Raw genomic sequence first — 19,061 nt, 5'->3', positions numbered from 1 at the left:
ATTAATGATAATGGTGTGAAATAATTCTTAACTGCATAGGGAAATTATTAAGATATATTGAAAATAGAATAAGCAACAAAACCACAATTCATTGTGTTCTCAGTTTTTTTTTTTTTTAAAGAGCCAAGCAAAGTAATTCTTTCTTCATTTTTGGCTGCATTGGGTCTTTGTTGCTGCACGTGGGCTTTCTCTAGTTGCAGCGAGCAGGGGCTGCTCTTCATTGAGGTGCGTGGGCTTCTCATTGCGGTGGCTTCTCTTGTTGCGGAGCACGAGCTCTAGGCGCTCAGGCTTCAGTAGTTGTGGCGTGCAGGCTTCAGTAGTTGTGGCACGTGGGCTCTAGAGCGCAGTCTCAGTAGTTGTGGCGCACGGGCTTAGTTGCTCTGTGGCATGTGGCATCTTCCTGGACCAGGACTCGAACCCGTGTCCCCTGCATTGGCAGGCAGATTCTTAACCACTGCACCACCAGGGAAGTCCCTGTTCTCAGTTATTTTTAAAGTAGATGTATCATTGGAAAAAGACTAGAGGGCTTCCCTGGTGGCACAGTGGTTGAGAGTCCGCCTGCCGATGCAGGGGACATGGGTTCGTGCCCCGGTCCGGGAAGATCCCACATACCGCGGAGCGGCTGGGCCCGTGGGCCATGGCTGCTGAGCCTGCGTGTCCGGAGCCTGTGCTCCGCAACGGGAGAGGTCACAACACTGAAAGGCCCGCGTACCGCAAAAAAAAAAAAAAAAAAAAAAAAAAAAAGTCTAGAAAGCTATAAACCAATGTTTCTTTGAAAAGCTAATTTAGAATATTTTGTGTGATTTTCTGTCCTTCCAAATTTTTGGAAATGAACATGTTACTTTTATGGGTTTTTTTCCGCCCTCTCTCCCTCCTTTCCTCAAATGTAGGGGGAAGAGTAAGTACTTTTAAATTTTTTTTAAATTTTATTTTATTTATTTATTTTTCAGTACGCAGGCCTCTCACTGTTGTGGCCTCTCCCATTGCGGAGCACAGGCTCCGGATGCGCAGGCTCAGCAGCCATGGCCCACGGGCCCAGCCGCTCCACGGCATGTGGGATCCTCCCGGACCGGGGCACGAACCCGTGTCCCCTGCATCGACAGGTGGACTCTCAACCACTGCGCCACCAGGGAAGCCCCTTAATTTTATTTTTTAAAAATTTTTATCAGAGTATAGTTGATTTATAATGTTGTGTTAGTTTCAGGTATACAGCAAAGTGAATCAGTTATTCATATACAACTATCCACTCTTTTTTTAGGTTCTTTTCCCATATAGGCCATTACAGAGTATTGAGTAGAGGTCCCTGTGCTATACAGTAGGTTCTTATTAGTTATCTATTTTATATATAGTAGCGTGTATATGTCAATCCCAGTCTCCTGATTTACCCCTCCCCCCCTTATCCCCTGGTAACTATGTTTGTTTTCTACATCTGTGACTATACATTCCACATATAAGTGGTATCATATGATATTTGTCTTTCTCTGTCGGACTTAACTTCACTCAGTATGACAATCTCTAGTTCCATCCATGTTGCTGCAAATGGCATTATTTTGTTCTTTTTTATGGCTGAGTAACATTCCGTTGTATATAAGTACCACATCTTTATCCATTCCTCTGTTGATAAACATATATGTTTATGAAAAATAAAGCACAGGAGTATAAACTTCACAGAATTAGTCATTGGGGCACTTTTACCCACAACACGAGCCGACCCCAGGCTCCTTGGACCGGGAAGGAAATGGGTTCCCTGAGTGTCTGGGCGCTGAGAGTGCTCACCCCTACCAGGGCGGATATCCTCATTTTTGTTTACATGGTTTGTCAACCTACCCAATTTTCATTCGTGCCCCTGAGCACGGATTTAAACACCAAACTTGAGTCTCATGATTTTCTGTGATTCCGACAAGGGTCAGAAACTAAACTTGCACGTAAAATCGCCTATCTCAATAAATTAAGTTCACGTGCACTTTTGTAAAAGGGCTTTTTACAACACTAATACCTTTGAATCCAACTGGCTTCCACAGTCCTTGGAGAAGGAGTGAACAGCCTTTTTTTCTTCCCCACAAGGTCCAATTCAGGAAAAATAAAAATGTTTATGAGCCACATTTTTCTTCCACCCAAATAAAACTAGCTTTTCAGAGTCCCATAGGGAAAAAAAAATCTGTTCTTATAAGCTATAAAGTACCTGATTGAAAGAAGAACAGCAGTTACAATTTTTGCACTGCTTCTCAGCCGTTTCAGTTCCACTTTCTGGACCAATGTGAGAGGTGACCCCAGGCGTCTTCCTCCCCGTGCCCCTGGAAAACTGTGTGTCTGCTCTACAGGGAAGCTAGGTGGTCCAGGTCACATGGTGTGTATCACATGGTGTTTATCCAGGTCACAGCAGAGAGAAATCTACTTCAGTAGGTGTGAGGGAGAGAGTTGGGGCCGATAGCAGAGGGAGGGATGGGGAAGTCAAGGCTAGTTGGGTTTGGAGGGGATGGTCAGACCTTGGAGAAATGTGAACAAGGCCGTTGACGTGAGGATGTGGCTCAGTGGAGGGAGAAGGTGAAAGACAGACAGGGAGGGGATTACACAAGAGCAAAACTGGAGCGTTTACCTTTAAAAATGAGAGAGAAAATGGGAGGAAGAAGTCAAGATGAAGGTATCCATCACTCATAGTAAGAGGGAAGGATGTCTGTTGAGGGGTTGGGGGCTCCTCGCCCCCCCCCCCGCATCTTGTCTTTTCCTTGAGGGACAGGCAGGCAGTGTCAGGGACATGGCCGCACCCACAGGCGTGCCTGCAGGGACGCGAGCCGGCCTCCCTAAAACCAGAGCCCCCTCGGAGCTGCACCCATGACGCCTGTGTCCCCACGGGCACGTGCTGGGGCCTGCGAGTGAGCCATGGCTTCTCCAAGGAGGAGACAGGCTCAAGCGCCCTCCTTAGGTTTCTTCAGGGGAGTAAAGAAACATGCAGATGGGCAGGGACTAGTAGATGCAGTTTATCCACACTTTCGAAAAGCCTTTCACAAGAGGCCCCAGGAAGTCCACTGTATAAAGTAGGCTCTGTTGAGAACCAGGCTTGCGGTCATCTTTAGCGCTGTAGACTTTTATCTGACAATTTACATATAGGGCGTTGTGCTGCCTCTTTTGAAAGCTGTGTGTCCGTAAACCACGGTTCGGCCGGGCAGCGTGATCACCGCGGGCGGCCCCTGGTGTCTCATTGCTGGCCCAGAGCTGGTGCCGTGCTGAGCCTGTAATTTATTACACATAGTGGTACTCAGACACACTGTCCTTACGCATTAGTACTAACTGGGTGATGTTTTTAAATAAAGAATAAGTAAATGGACAGAACTGCTTCCAGAAGTAAGATACTGGTTTTTGCCCAAATCCTAAATCCTGGGTTCTTAAGGGTTCATCTGTCACGATCACTTAACTTCCCACCAGCTGTGCAACAGAACCGTGTGCAAAGCAGGTGCCTTGTTGGGCAGCCCTCGCGTCAGCCCTGGGAGGAGGGGGCGGTCACTGCTGCTCAGATAAGGACAGGGAGGCCAGGACATCCTGCGGCCTGGGAGGTGGGGCAGGGCCGCCTGTTGAATCCGGGCCTCGGCGGCCTCCACTCTCTTCACTTTGTTAGTCCCGGCTGGCGAAGCCAGGAGGAGCAGCCCGAGCTCCTGCAAGCCAGTCCCCCCTCGTTGTAAATGTCATCCAGAGGATGTCCTGGTTCAGGGCAGAAGCCAGGCCAGCACCGCCCCCCAGCTCACTTCCCTGTACCTGTGCCCCATGTCGTGATTGCCTGGAGCTGAAAGTGATGGCTCTGTGTCCCGTTCTCTTCCAGCCCGTTGCTAGCTGTGTCCTTTGCCACTTGCTGTGCAGTTCCGGGAGTTGCCCTTCTGACCTGGGGCGTAAACCCACTCACGGGAGCTCTGGGGCTCTTCAACATTTTCCTGTACACCTGCTGCTACACCCCGCTCAAGAGGATCAGCATTGCCAACACGTGGGTGGGAGCCGTCGTGGGGGCCATCCCTCCCCTCATGGGCTGGACCGCGGCCACGGGCAGCCTGGATGCTGGTGAGTGTCTCAGCGTCTCTCCACAGACCCGGGGCCTGGGTGCTGGCCCCGCGAGCTCAGGGGCTCTTCCACGCGCTAACGCCGCTGGTCAGAGGCCACTTCCTTCCCTGAGCTGCAGTACTTGGTGGTAGATACCGTTCTATTCAGTACCAATCCTTTGGCACGTGTGCGGTTGTGGCCGTCGGAAGTATCGAGTGTAGAGCTGCAGGGAGACCGTGTCAGCCTGGCTTCTGGGTGAACAGATGCTCTCACCAGTAGGGAAGGGCTGAGAGAAAACAAAGGGCAACAGGTAGAATGAGAAGAAAGCACCTGGAAGTCAGGAGCCAAGGCAGGCCTGGTGCTGTGTGGGGTCGGTCCCGATCCTGGAGTGGGTATCAGGGCCGGCCCGGGCACAGCGGATGCTGCCTCGTCAGCAGGCCTCCTGCACCAGCTCTTCGCTCCCCCAGAACCAGACTATTTTCCCCTCTTAGGAGAGGACAGACTATTTTCATTAGTTTCTAATTTATTTTTATATGATTTGCTTACATTTTTCATGCTGTCTACAATAAAACCATTGAAACATTCCTCCAGTTTTTTGGCTGGGATGTCACAAGTAAATTTGTGGGGTGAAAATAACTCCTTTTTACCATCTGTAAGGGAAGTTTCACAGTCTAATTAGTCAAGTAATTATTGTTTTTCACCAACGCTTAGGAAGGAAGTGGTGAGGTTTCCTGCAATATATGTAAGTACATATTTTTCACATGAGCAATCAAAAGGCTGTTGGCCATAAACCGTTGCCCTAGAAGCCACGTTTCTGAAACGTTTTCGTAAAAGCTCTTACGTTCCCATTTGGAAGCTTACAGAGGTGATCGCACCTTTACCAGGATTGTCTCTTACAGTGGCTTTAATATCCTGTAAATGTTGGCGTTTCATGAATCTGCGAATATAATATTCTGAAACGTATGTGCCTGTTTGTTCTGTGATGAGCCTGAAGCCAGTCTCCTGCGAGCGGGAGATGGTGTCAGCCCATCGGTGAAGGGCTTGGCCCTGGGGGAGGGGGCTTGGGTTTGGGGCGCGCCCGCCCTTAGCTGGCTGCCCTTCAGAACCAAACTTGACCTCCTTACGCGGTGTCTCCTCGCCTCCCACCTGGGACTGGAAAGACCCTTCTCATGGAGCTGTTGTGAGGATTTGCTGACTTGTTATTGAATCTCCCTCAATCATAAAGCTGGTGTTAATTAGTACAGATGAAGGAAGGTGGTGAGATTTGATTCATTGGCGGAGTCTGAGCAGTTCCCGATTGTTCCCTGGCTGTTGTTTTGGGACAGGGAGATGCCTCCCGGCTTAGAGGGAAAGCACTGGGTCCATCAGCGATCTGTGTCTTGGGTGAGGGAAGTGGGAGGGAAAGCAGGGCTCTGGCATCCCTGGACCAGATGACGAATGAGCTCCCGCCCCCACCCTCCACCCCCGGTTTTCAGTTGTAAATTTAAAGAGCCCACCTGGGCACTGCCAAACCTCCTGGTCAGATTCCTGCTGTTCAGTTCAGCCTGATCCCCACCCTTGACCCAGCTAGCCTCCCCCTGCTGTGCCCTCCAGGCCTTTCCAGTCATCGCCCAGACACTGGAAAGCAAGCAGGTCGCTCCCAGGCTCTGCCTCCCCGCCCGCCCCGCACTGTGTGCTCTGTTCCCATCCACGTCCTCCTGCCTAAGCCCTCGGATGCCTGCTCCAAGCCACCTGCCTGCCGGATGGACACAGCCCTGTTTAGTTTCCTCAAACCTGTCACAAGGAACAAGGCACCAGAAACTACCTTTTCTGTCCAGGGAATCCCAGCCAGGGCCAGGGTCAGGGCCAAGTGTGACAGCCCCAGGGACAGGTATCGCTTGGAGGTACGTGAGGGCTGTCCAGTCCAGGGCCGTGGAGAACTCAGTCACCTTTGTCATGCAGGGTGCTCGGACCCAGGTTCTTGCTGAAGGCTGGAGGCCCCTGGCAGTTTCCTGCGAAGAGCTTGGGCTTCAGCATGTGTTCAAGCTGCCTCCCTGGAGGCCAGAGAGAGAAGCTTTTCAGGTCCTCCCACTTAGGACGCACATCCAGGTGGAGCCCTTATTTGTTCAGCCACAGTCCGGATCTGGCTAAAATGCTAATGGGCATATTTAATTTTTTTTTTTTAATTTGAGGTGTAGTATTTCTGCAATCCAAAGTTAATTGTTTGTATACAAACTCATTAATGAGGAACAGCTCAGGGCCAGGCTGTACCTTTTATAGGTAGCGGCCTGAAAATGCACGTTTGTCTTGAGAAACGAGACCCTTCATCTACCTGAACTGACCCTGGTGTAAAGCAGAGCAGCCTGAAAGGTTTGTAAAGCCACGAAAAGAAGGTCCTTTTGCAGTTGTTGTGATTGATTTCTATTATACCCCTTTTGTGTAAATCTTGAAGGTGCATTGTGGGGCGCACAATGACAACATGGTTTACTGCCCCCAGAATCCTTAATTACCACAGATCAAATCACACACCCAAAGCCTTGTGAGGTTTATACAGAAAGAGGAACGCTACTTTAAATAATGCTTGCAATTGCTTCAAAAGTTTCAAGACATTAATTTGATAGGTAGAGCCAACTTGAGCTAAGCAGTAGATCTTTGAATGAATTGAGTAAATGAAATAATGGATGAATGAAACAGTGAATAAGTAGCTTCCGTTTGAAGGATGAAAAAACTCTAAGGTATTCCAAGGTCAATCGCCAGATATATATTGAGCATCACCTATGAGTACAGAAGGAAATGACTCAAAGAAATAAGGCAGAATCTGAGAGAATGTAGTTGAAAGATTTTTATTCCTGGATTTTACGGACTAAGTCAGCTATGATTTTATATAGTTTTTTCATCTTCTAGAACTGCACTTTGTACTGTGGCAGCCGCTAGCCAAAGTCCAACACGATGGTGCTCAAACTTTAGTGCATGTCAATCACCTGGATGGAGGGCTTGTTAAAACTCAGCATCCTGGGCCCTTCCCCCAAAGTTTCTGACTCAGTGGGTCTGGGGAGGTGCCTGAGAGTCTGCATTTCTAACAAGTTCCCACGTGATGCTGATACCCCTGGTCCAGGGACTACATTTGAGAACCGCCAATCTGAAAAGGCAGAACCAGCGAGCGCTCTTACTGTTAGAATGCCCTGGAAATACCGAGGGATTTGGGCCAAGGCCTTGGCAGATGGTATTATCAGAGATGTGCTAACAGTGTCATCTGTACTATTTACCGAGGTGGTTGTATCTCTTCTGGGTTCTTATCTTTGGGAACGTGTTTGTTTGAAGGAGCCCTTCTGAGAAAAAACAGCCAGCAATGTTTCCTTTCTTCTGTGGTATCTCCAAACCATCTTGTCTTTAAACCTCCAAAAACTGGTCACTGTGGAGCAGCCATGAGGAGAGAAGTGTTTGGAAAACTCTGTCGAGCTTGCTGCTGGGGAGGGAGGGGGAGGTGGGTGACAGAGGTGACAGAGGCCCACTCGGCTCGCGCCTTCCCGAACCGTCCCCCCAGCCGCCACTGCATGCGAGGCCCTGAGAGATACAGGGTCACTTAAACCCAGTCCCGGTTCTCACTTGTGTCTCATGTCTCAGAGTCTTCAGGGAGAGGCAGGCCGGTGATTAAGTATTTCCCTGAGCAGAGAGCTTTAGCGGGGGCTCCGGGCTCTCTTAAATTGGCCCCCAGATCGGTCCAGGAAGACTTCGGAGCCGAGTGACTTCTGAGTTAAGTCGCGGCCCGTTTAGTTGAGAAGGGAAAGTGCTTTCCAAGAAACGGAAAATGTGTGCACAGGGGTTGGTAGGCATACAAGTCTACACAGACCGAAATCCGTGCCTCCGCCTCAGGACGCTGCATACCAGCCCCGGCCTTCATTTCAGTCGCCGTCTCCCTGACCAGGTGGACTTGGGCTGAAGCCCTTTCCTGGGGCTTGGTGGACATTGGTTACGACTGGGGGGCAGCAGCTCGGGGCCGTGTGTGATGGGGATCCTGAAGCCTCACCTTCAGGGTCCTGCCTCGAGGGAACTGACTCTGGATGGGAGGAAAGATACCAGATTTGTAGCTACAGAAAAAACTGTGTGCTTCCCAGACGGCCGACAGAGTGAAGAAATGCAGTGTTCGGAAGCACCCTTCTTAGCATCTAGATCTTTCTGTGGTTTTTGTAGTGGCCACGGGGCCAATCAAGACCTCCAGGGCACCAAGCACGGAAGAGATGGTGCTGCCTTCCCGCCTCCAGTAAAGACGTGAAACATAAGACAGCCATGGGGTTCTGATTTCTTTTCCCCACAACATTATTGTTGTTGTTGGTTTTGTTTGTTTGTGTTTACCACTAGTGGAAAAGAATTTCTCGCTGTTCTAGATGCCCCAGTGGTGTGGGTCCAAAGCCTGTGCTTGATGTGACCCTTCAGAATCCAGCTCAGTGTGGGTGGGCGAGTGAGGCTGGATTGGTGGGCAGGGGGAGGGGTGAGGTGAAGACAAACAGACTAACGGATGGAAATTGTAAAAGCTAAACAAACATTAGGTGTTCTTGGTGTTTGCTGCTTTGTAGCTGCACAAAGAACTGTGAACAGGTAGCTCTTCTCTCCCAGTGGAATTTTTGTTTCAGAGGGTGCCAGTCCCAGCCAGGGCCCAGCCCTAAAAGCGCTTTTTGTGTCAATAGAGGTGATCATTACAGTGGAATTTTCTCCTGTGTCCATTCTCCTCTGAGACCCAGGCTTAGACCTTTCCTCCCACCTGCCTAATTACTTTGCTTTTTTTTTGGGGGGGGGGCGGGGGAGCTTAACTGCTGTTAGCAGAAAACATTAAAAATGCTTAGCAACTAAAACTCAGGAAGGCCCAATAAGAGGGCTGGCCCGTGGTGCAGCCAGCTCGCTGCCTTAGGAACGGAAGTGCTTGGTTTGATTCTGCAGGCAGTGGCCAGCAAGGAGACAAGCGACCTGCACGCCCGGGGGAGGGCGTGGGGGTGGGGGGCACACCGCGGATAAGTGCCCGACAGCAGATGCTCCTGCTTGGCCCGGGCTGGAGCCGCACATGGTAGCCTCTCAGCAGCGTTCACCTCCAGAGACGGTCTAGTTTATCCCGAAGGCTTCGGGTTAAAGTCCCTTCCCCTCTCCCATGCCAAAGCCACCTCTCTTCCCATCACCCCCATTTCTTAAAAAGGCTCAGATTCTGTTTTGTTATTTTCCTATATTTGAATAAATCCCCGGTCTTATGGCATGCTTCTGGTGACTGCCTTGAAGAGATTTGTAAATGGCCTTTGGTTTGTAATTCAGATGTTGTTGTGTGGTCAGCATTAATTATGTCAGCCAACATTCAGTTACAAATGAGGACTCAGAGACGGACTCTTATCAGGAAGTGACATTTGACAGATGGATGGTTCTAGTAACAAAAAGAGAATGAGTTTTTTTAGCCTCAGCTGGTAAACTACAAAATGTTAAATACCGTTTCACTTTATTTACCTCCTTTATTCTGGGATGGGAAGGTAGAATAGAATTTACTCACTCATTCATTCCACAAATATTTATTGAGGGCTAACGAGTACCAGGCACTGTTGAACCCAAGCCCTTTTGAAGATTTCCTTTAAAACACTGCCTCACTTTGAGATCAAACTCGAAAACGAGTAAATTCCTTTCGTGTGAGATTTTTCCATAACTAGTCTTAGAGCTTGAGATTGATTAAGATAAATGACATTTCTAAAGACAGAGTGACCAAGAGACATTGCAGGAATATTAGCAAACCAAACGATATTTAGAGCCCTCTTGTCTTCAAAGACGAAGAAACAAAAGTCAGAAGGACCACGTGAGAAACACGCAGCGAGCCGGAGGTCGGCGGTGTAATTGGCGACCGTTTGGCACAACAAGGCGCAGCCTTGTCACCCCCGGGTCGCGTAGCTGGGCAGGATCACAGGAGCTGGACCACAGTAGGTGAGGCCTGGCCCGCAGTGCACATTTAGTCAGTTCTGTTCAACAAACAGATTCATGCTCGGGTGATAAACGGACAGACCTTCAAGTGTGAGCTGGCGAGTGGGGAGCAAGTGAGTTTCCTAGAGCACCGACAGAGGCTCGGAGCCCCCAGGGGAGCTGGGGGAAGAGGAGGGGAGGGGTCACCTTGCTCAGAGTCAGGGCTTTGTGCTGCCTCTTCCCCCGACTGTGCTTCAAATGAAACCTCGGGCGGCTCTGCATGGACGGTGGGGCGTGGACAGCGGGGCTGGGACCGTGCGGAGTGGACCGTGGAGGGAGGCAGGGAGAGCATCCCTTCTCCTCGCCGTGCCTCTTCATCATTCCCCAGTCACTGCCAGAGCATTCTTCAAGGGCAGGCGGCCATTGCCGACTCTATTTCCTATTTCCAGGGGACTTTTCATCTCCCCTTTGTCGCCATGCAGTTGATGAACTGGCCCCCGTCCTCTTCCCTTTCTCTACGGCACCATGGAATTTCAACACATGGGGGAGGCTGACCTGTCCCACAGGCGCCTCTGTGTTCACCCTCAAAAGAAGGGCTTTGAAACTGCTGACCATGAAGCTTTGGACTTGGCTGTGCTCCCCCAGCCAGCCCCAGTTTACATGAGCACGACACCCCAAAGCTGCTGAGGGCCACGTGGAGAGAGGGAGCCCACTGTCCGCGGAGGGAGGACTGCCCGAGCCCAGCCCAGGCTTTGCTGGACCTGCGTCGGCAGCGAAGGGCAGTGAATGGTTGGGGTCGGGGTGGGAAGGGTTGAACGTAAGCCCGCCAGGCAGCAGAGAAAGCAAGCTGAAACCACTGAGCTCCATTCCAGAGGAGTGTGTTTTGGAAGAGCCCATACAGAGTCAGAGCTCCAACTTGGAGATTTTTGTCTCCACCCTGTTGGGAAGCCATTGGCTGGGATTGCCTTGGCTTTGTTTGCCAACAAAATGATGGAAGTACGCTACGAACCTGAGCAGAGGGGACAAGGGTGAGGGTCTCCACCTGCCGGTGTGGCGTAGAGATGCTTGGGAGATGTTCCGAGAGTGTTTTCCAAGAGTCACTGGGAAGACACTGGCTGGCCTTGCCTCACCTAAGGAGCCCCCCTAATCGGAGAGGGTGCCAGAAGATAAGGGTTCCCCTCAGCTGGTCACACACAGCACAGTCGACGAGCTCACCTCTGTTTTCTGTGTGTGGAGTGAAGGAAGTAAGGCCGCTGACACCTGGCCCTTCTCTGGAGTTGCCTCCAAGCTGGGATCATGGCATCATGATCTCAGGAAGTTGCTGTCCTCTGGAGAGTCCGTTCGCACAGATACGCCAACTACCTCACAAGTTTCCGTATCCTGTGTATTCATAGACCAACAGATATTTGATTAAAAGAAAGGAAGCAGACATTTCTTCTGGATACGATTAAACCAAGTATGTATGAAGATTCTGCAGACCGGTAGGAAAATGAGAAAACACATTGCAGAGAAGGAGGAAACGCACGGCTTGTGTGAATGGATTGAACCTCAGAGACCATCATTGAATCTCAGTTTACATATCACTTCTTCCAGGAAGCCTTCCCTGACCTCTCCAGGGCCGACTGAGGTCTTGCTCCTGTGTGCTCCCCTGAAGCCCTGCACCGAAGGTGACATTCCTGGGCTGTGACCCCTTGTGTGTTGTCTCTGTCCCTGGCCAGACTCCAGCAGAGGCCTTGAGAGTAGACCGTGCCTGCCCTGTAGTGGGCAAACAGTAAATATTTGTTGTCACAGACCATGGGCCCAGTGAAAACAGACTGCTTCGTGGGGGTGAGGCTGAGGTGAAGCATTTGAGTCAGGAAACCGAGGGCTTTATGTTCCCCCCAAGAGGAAGGTGGGTTCCCCCAAGGCCCCTGGACTAATTCCAGCCTTCCTGTTCTAGCTCGCCTTATCTTGATGGAGACAGTCATTTGTTTTACATCTTTTACGGAGCCGAGGCCTTGCAGCCCATCAAGGAGAGCTGTGTGGGGTGGGGTTTTCTGATTACACTCCTTGAAGGCTAAGCTGTGATTTCTAAAGCTCTTTCATCTGTGACATGACCCAAACCCCTACCCAATTTCCTCTCCCAGAGAAAGCAGCATGCCACTCTTACGAAAGTGATTTTTTTTAAATTATGTTATTTGAAGGAGAAGCGTAACTAAAAACGTGTATTGAGCAAAACAGAATACTCCAATTGGCACGGGGAAAAAAGAGGGCTTTTGAGAAAGACAAGATTCCACGTGGGAGCCTGATGTCTTAACCGTTTCGAGCCTGGTTTCCTGGCTGAATTGGCTCTTTCTCAGCCATTGCAAGAGCAAAACAGCTCCTGAGCCCTGACCTACCCGTCCCCTCCCCCGTCTCTACGTGAGCCCTGATGCCATTCCTCTGGGGACACAGCTTGGTCTTGTCGGCTCCCCTGGGCTAGGGCTGCGTTCAAAGCCTCCGAGTGGCCCAGTGCCCCGAGAACCAGTCACACTGCCTCCTCTGTGCTGGCCCCTCTGACATCCAGAGATGGCTCTATTTTGCCATCGGAATACGAAGAAGTCTCCTTCTGTCGGTCTGTTTTCCACTTCACTTGTACCTGGGTGCTGCCCCCTTCCCTTCTGTCTTGGCTAATTCCCCAAGGGTGCTCACTGTCAAGAAAAATATTACCTGTGTGTTTGTAATTGAACAACCTTGGTTGTTTGTTTTTTAAGGCACCAGCACTCTTATCTTAATACATGGGATTTCTACTTCCAGCAAGCCCTCCTCTGCTCTGCTCCACTGGCTTTCTGACGACCACCTGGCAGTCCCTTGTTACTGTTCGGCAACAACTTTCTAGGAGAAGGTGCTGGTACATGGTGCCGGGGTGCTGAATAGCCTTGGGCAAGTTACTTAATCTCTCATCTATGAGGTGAGAGCAGCTGTGCCTGTAGAAAGGTGCCGGGAACGGGAGAGCATGGACGTGATTACCCTCCGCGGGCCTGCCTACAAGCCTCCAGGCCTTCGTGGGGATGGATGTCTGCTGGGCAAACCTAATACGGCCACAGAGAGAACCTTCACGTCTCCACCATGAACCGTGCGGGTCCCCCCCGGAGGAAAAGGCATCAGTGTGTGCCACTCCAGTTCCCCCCAACCACCTGTCCCCTCAGTGGTCTCTGCCACCTGTCCCTCCTCCCTGCTCTCCGCTGCTCTGGGGGAGATGCCCCTCCCCATCGGGTGTGCAGGTACCCTGAGACCCGGCCCCGCCCTTGCTGGCTGTCTCCTCACTCCCCATGCCTCCCCACAGCCTGCACGTCTCCCAGAGACACAACGAGTGACTCTTCCCAGGATCAGTGCAGTTGAGACGTGGCTCACACACCACCTTTGGGGACGCCTTCCCTGAGCAGTCACTCCCAGGTCGCCCATCCTGCTGCCCTCTTTTGATTCTCTGAGTAGCAGCCGTCAGTGTCGCCTGCGTCGTGTGCGCCTCCCGCTGGACCCCGTGCAGGGCTCTGTCGCTTTGGCCGCTGCCTCTCTGGCCTCCAGGGTCGTACCTGGTGGGTGGCTGACACCGTCCTCTGTTTGCCACCAGATTCAACAAATAGTAGCTGCTTCTTTTTTTTTTCCTCTGGCCCCACGGCATGCGGGATCTTAGGTCCCCGGCCAGGGATCGACCCTGCGTCCCCTGCAGTGGAAGCGCAGAGTCTTAACCACTGGACACCAGGGGAGTCCCAGTAGCTGCTTCTTTTGCTGTTCAAATTGGAATGTGTCTACATGAATGAAGATGTATATATGTGCTAGTTATAGACAGGGTTAAAATGGTCTGCAGGGGATTTGACAGCCACCCTACCAAAATAGGGACCCTAAGGGCAAGTCTTTGTTATTTTCCTCCTGGATTGGAAGGCTGCCAAGGAGTCGGTTGACTCACAAATAAAGATCCAAAATGAAGAGCAGCTTCCTTCCTCTGATTCTGTCCGGCAGGTGCGTGGCAGGACTTGGAGCCCACGCCTACTCTCTGGAGGACTCTCAGTGATCTGACTGTGTTCTCTCCTGCTGAGGGTCCTGTGTTAGCAGTCGCCGCCCCAGACCCCGCCCTGTTTTTCTGCACATTCCCACAGACGAGGGCCTCAGCAGATATGCATCACCATCTAAGATAGGACAGTGGGTGCACATGCTCAAGCCCCCTGCAGCACAGTGCTTCCCAGGGTGGGTTCCAGTGGGTCCTCAATCTCCCAGTTCTCAGATCAGGGGCCCCAGAGGCAGGTGGGGGTCTGAGACACAGGGAACCCCGAGTGAGTCAGCGCGTCCGGGACCCTCCGAGGAGGAAGGAAGCAGGGGCAGTAGAAGGTCCTAAGGTTTACACGTCAGTGCTGGAAACGGGGGTCTTGGGAATGGCTTTTGTGGAGCAGTTCTCTGTGTACATGGGCTCCGGGGCTGGTCTGGAGGACCCTTTGCCCCATGGTATGCAGCACTTCTCTCTGGAGATGAAAAAAAGAGGAACAAACCCTCACAGAGTTCACATCCCGGAGGGGAAAGGAAACGGGCAGTGACGGGATAGGTGGCTCACCCCGTGGGGGACGCATCGCAGCCCAGACCCTCCTCACGACTTGCCGTGTGGATATCCCAAGGGCGTGTCAGACCGAACACACCAGAGTTACCCTTAGAAGCTGCCCTGCACGGCTTCTGGGTGTGTCCTCTAGGGCGCGAGGTCTCCGGGCACCCCTGGGCCCAGGAGTCGCTCCCGACACCTCCCTCCCTTCTCTGCACTCACGTCCTGTCACCTTTGCCTCCTTGGTCCCTCTCAGGCCCATCTCTCCTGCTGCGCCATCACCGCCCCGATCCTCACTCCCCTCATCTCTCCTCTCCTCTCCTCTCCCGAGTGATCCGTCCAGAGCTGCCTGGGCCCCTCCAGCATGTCCTTTCACCAGGGCCCCTTTCCTCAGCCCCTCTCGCCACACGCACATGTGCACTCTCACGCGTTAAGTCCCCTCCATGGCTTTCTGCTGCTTCTAGGATGGAACAGTCCTTGGCGCCGCCTGCAGAGCGGGGGCGAGTGGCCCTGCCTGTCCCTCTGGCTGATCCTGGAACCTGGCCCCGCTGCTCTCTGCACTCCAGACACATGCCTGCCTTCTTTATTTTAATTTACTTTTTAAATTATCATACAGTAAAATCGACCTTGTTGTTCTGATGTACAGCTCTGTGGATCCTAACACACGCCCTAGTCTTCTTGTCATGCTGTGACTGCCGCGCCTCCTGCCCGGGGGCCTTGATTACCGCACTGGCCTGGTCACTCCTCTCTGGGCGCAGACGTCCTCCTCTAGACGTCTGCTCCGCTCCATGCGCTGCGCCCCTGTGCGCTGCGCACCGGTGCCCTGCGCCCCCTTGCACATGCTTCTGCACAGCCGCCGCGGGCCTCTGGATGCGCGGCTCTGGGGGAACTCGGCCCACGTGGCTTGGCGCTCACGCTGCATCCGCGGTGCCTAGGCCGCGCTCGCCTCTCAGTGGGCGCTCGGGGAACATGCCCTGTGTGAGGAGAGGAGGAATGAACCGTCCGCTCAGGAATGGCTGCAGCCCCTTCCGGAGACCCGGCCCAGTGCCGCGGGGGAGCCGGGGCTGCAACCAGACGGGCTCCCGCTGAGTTCCTCCTTCACCTCTTGTTGGAGAACTTAGCATCATCTGATTCGTTCGCTTAATGAGGATTATAAAACCTACCTCAAGTCCTGCAGTCGGATTAAGTGAGGTGACTGTAGAAGTCTTTGTTAGAAGGAGGCACTCAGTAACTGGCAGCCTTCACCCCACCGTGTTGGGGGGAAGATCCAGTTCCGGAGAAAGGGTGCTCAGGTGTTCACCTGTTCTGAGAAACAGCGGAGCCTCTGCTCCTGTGCCGCTCTGCGTATTCAGGTTGCGCTGGGGAGTCCCCCGCCCTCCCTGCGGTGCGGGCCGTGCGCCCCGCCTGCTGCCCCCGCGTCCCCAGTGCCGCCCATAAGGACTGCGGTTCTGTCGGTGCTGAGCGGGGAGCTGCCACCTGCCCGGAGCGGCCTTCCACCTCGCTGCCCAAGCCCCTCACTCGCGAGCCGGCTGGTGGAAACAGCTAAAAGCCCGGCCCAGAAGGCCCTCTGGGACTGGGCCGCCCCTGAACGTGACCCCCTTTGTTGTCGCGGTGTTGGCACCGCAGGGGGCGGGGGGCGGTCAGGTGCCACAGGTGCTCAGCCTTGTGGGAAGCCTCCCGCCCCCGCCCACCTCCATCTCCGAGCAGAGAGGGAAGCGCAGACGCGCGAGGACCCGAGGGAGTCTGGCTTGCGGGGTGGGAGCGCGCCGCCAGGGCCGGCAGCTGTCGGAAAGGGTGCCTCTGTAGATCTCTGATGACGGCGTGTCTTGCTTCCCCAAACCTCTGTGCAGGAGCGTGTCTTTTGGGAGGAATCCTCTACTCCTGGCAGTTTCCTCATTTCAACGCGCTAAGCTGGAGCCTCCGCGAAGACTACTCCCGGGGCGGCTACTGCATGATGTCCGTCACCCACCCGGACCTGTGCCGGCGCGTCGCCCTGCGCCACTGCCTGGCCTTGGTCGCCATGTCCGCCGCGGCCCCCGCCCTGGACGTCACCACGTGGACCTTCCCCGTCATCGCCCTCCCCATCAACCTGTACATTTCCTACCTCAGCTTTCGGTTCTACAGGGACGCAGACCGGAAGAGCTCCCGGAAGCTGTTCTTCTGCAGCCTCTGGCATCTGCCCCTTTTCCTGCTGCTGATGCTGACCTGCAAGAGGCCGGCTGCGCAGGGCGACGCGGGCGGGCCGCAGAGTTGACGGCGACCGGCGTGTGGGGAGGAGCAAAAATCATCCAGGGAGACGCACAGGGGTTTTTTTTTTCCCCCTTTGCTGTTAGGCAAGGATATTTTGGTAATTCCAAAGCACCAGGAGAGAAGTCGCTGTGTTGAGAACAAGATTGTAAACTAATTTGGTGCTCGGTGATCACTCGACAACTCTTTCCGCGGTGATATCCAAAATGCTCCCCAAATAAGAATTGGGTTGGCTCCGCAGTTTTACGTGAGGAGCGCATTTCTCTTTGAGGGTCTTTCCAGAGCTCTTCCTCTAACCCCACCCACTTTGTCCTCTCCCTCAGGTAGAAGTGCAAGCGCACCTTCCTTTCTTAGCCCCTCCACACACACTCCCCAGCTGCCGACCGGGGTGGCCGGACGAGGTGCACACTCGCACTCTGGTATCTGTGGTTCCGTGGCCTCTGTTCCCTCGCCGGCTGTCAGAAGAAATGCAGACTGCCAGTCGCAGCCCCCCTTCCTGTGAATGAGCCAGGGCCCCCGGGTCCACCTTCCTCTGTCCCACACACATCCTCAGCCTCATTTTCCCTCAGACGATAACAGAACGCCAAGGACATGCTGCTGCCCAGCCTCTGCGGGAGGAATTCCAAACGGTTGTCTGGGGAATCTCAGACTGGACCACCCACTGCCCACCCTATCACGTATCAGCATTTCAGAAACTCCAAGGAATCAAAGGCATCTTTAAAGTTCACTTTAAAATATCAGAGGTGTCAGAGCGTTTCTTTCTGGAAGGGTCATGCTGGACTTAAAACTAGAAATCCCTCCGGCTCTGATCCATCTCGTCCTCGTTAGTCACTGCTGCAGTCATCAGCTCGGCTCAAGGCTGAGTGAGAAGGGAAATCAGAAAGGGGCCAGCCGGCCCACATAGCTCACATTCTTGTCCCTTTAGTGAGGAACACATTTCCATCCTGCTATCTTCTAAATTCAGAAATCAGCCTCCACACGTCCAGTGGCTTGGAGAGCCGGAAGCAGGAGCCGGACTCCGGATGGGGATGCTTAATGGTCCTGGGAGGCGCATGGGTCCCCGCAGACAGGGGTGGCCTCCGTCACCAGCAGCCTCCTCAGCCCCCACATCCACCTGCTTGTCCGCTGTCTGTCCATTTGCCCGAAGGTCTTGAAGCTGAACAGGATACTTTAGTCACTCAGTGCCCCGGAAGGAATCCATCTGGGAATTTATGCAACACTTAAACAGTGCCTGCAATACACCTGTTCTCTCAAAACCTTCCAAAGCGATTGCAGGTAGCATCTGATTTCTGTCTCTGCTTACCTGAAACATCACCTCCTGGCTGCATCCAGGTGGCACTGTGGGAACTGGCATGAGTGTGTCTGGTGGGGACATCCACAGCCCTCAGATTTGTAAAGCGAGTCGGTTCTCTTCCTGCTGCAATAAACCAGCACCTGGAACCATAGTGTGTGTGGCGTCATTCCACTCCATCTCCGGTTCCTGGTGGAACCGATAACACTTGCCTCACTTTCATGAGCCGGGAGGAGAGCAGAATGTCCCACCCGGAGATGTTTCTCATTGAGGGGGTGGAAGCAAGCATGCTGCGCTCCCGAAAGAATCCGCCTGACACCCACCCTCTGCTCTGGATCACCTAGTCTCTCCCTTCCCCTCCCTTAAAAACCATCGCCCTAGAAATGGTCCTTGGGGCCTCTCTGACCTCCTGACTTGTCGTTCCCCGGCTCAGAAAATACAGTGCCCAGTGTGCAGTCTGCACAGCCAATGATGTCTCAGCTCCTTGGTGCTCAGACCCCAGGATGAGAACCTTCCACAGGAACCCCTCACTGCCACCCCCACCCCCACCCCACCACCGTGCTGCTTCTCACACCTCCCCGGGGCTACCCTGTGCTCAGACCACCACCTCCCCAGACCCCTGTCCCTTCATCCCTGCGGGAACGTGGAATTCACGCTCCCATGACCCCCTCAGCCCTAGAGCCCAGACAGCTGCTCGGTCACCTGGGCTCCTGACGTCCCGGGGCTTCACCTCCACAGCTGGGTGTTCTGACCCTGGCCGATGACCAGTAGCATTTCCCTCACAGTGAAGCCCGTGTGTTTCAAGCATCCCTCGGCAGGTCTCTGGGAAATCCTGTCACCCCACTGGGGAGGCACGAGCATGTGCAGAGGACCTCCCAGGGACCCAAGGTTAAAGACAGGAGGGTCTGAGTTTGCTCATCCTGTTGATTCCCTGGCCATGTCAGGAGCCCAGCCTGGGACGCACTGTCTGGACCTGATCTGCAGAGTTTCACTCAGCCTGTCAGGCCAGTGGCTGCAAGGACAGGACTCAAGCTGGGGGCCCTGACT

At 53.2% G+C, this 19,061-nt stretch overlaps 1 protein-coding gene across 3 annotated transcripts in view; it reads left to right on the top strand.

The window, feature by feature from the left end:
- The window catches only part of COX10 (cytochrome c oxidase assembly factor heme A:farnesyltransferase COX10), a 110,313-nt gene extending 92,162 nt beyond the window's left edge, over positions 1–18,151 (top strand). For 2 of the 3 annotated variants that reach the window (XM_082678687.1, XM_082678685.1), the window contains 2 exons: positions 3,815–4,047; positions 16,327–18,151. In XM_082678687.1, the coding sequence (XP_082534813.1) occupies positions 3,815–4,047; positions 16,327–16,861 (768 nt within the window). In that variant the 3' untranslated portion in view covers positions 16,862–18,151. The remainder of the gene's footprint in view (positions 1–3,814; positions 4,048–16,326) is intronic. The other variant, XM_082678686.1, reaches the window with a different exon arrangement.
- Positions 18,152–19,061: the final 910 nt, after the last annotated feature.

Source organism: Grampus griseus, assembly GCF_964374135.1.
Source record: "Grampus griseus genome assembly, chromosome: 20".
NCBI classification, from domain to species: domain Eukaryota; kingdom Metazoa; phylum Chordata; class Mammalia; order Artiodactyla; family Delphinidae; genus Grampus; species Grampus griseus.
Note: the sequence above shows the minus strand (reverse complement) of the source record. Positions and strands in the feature narration are given on the sequence as shown.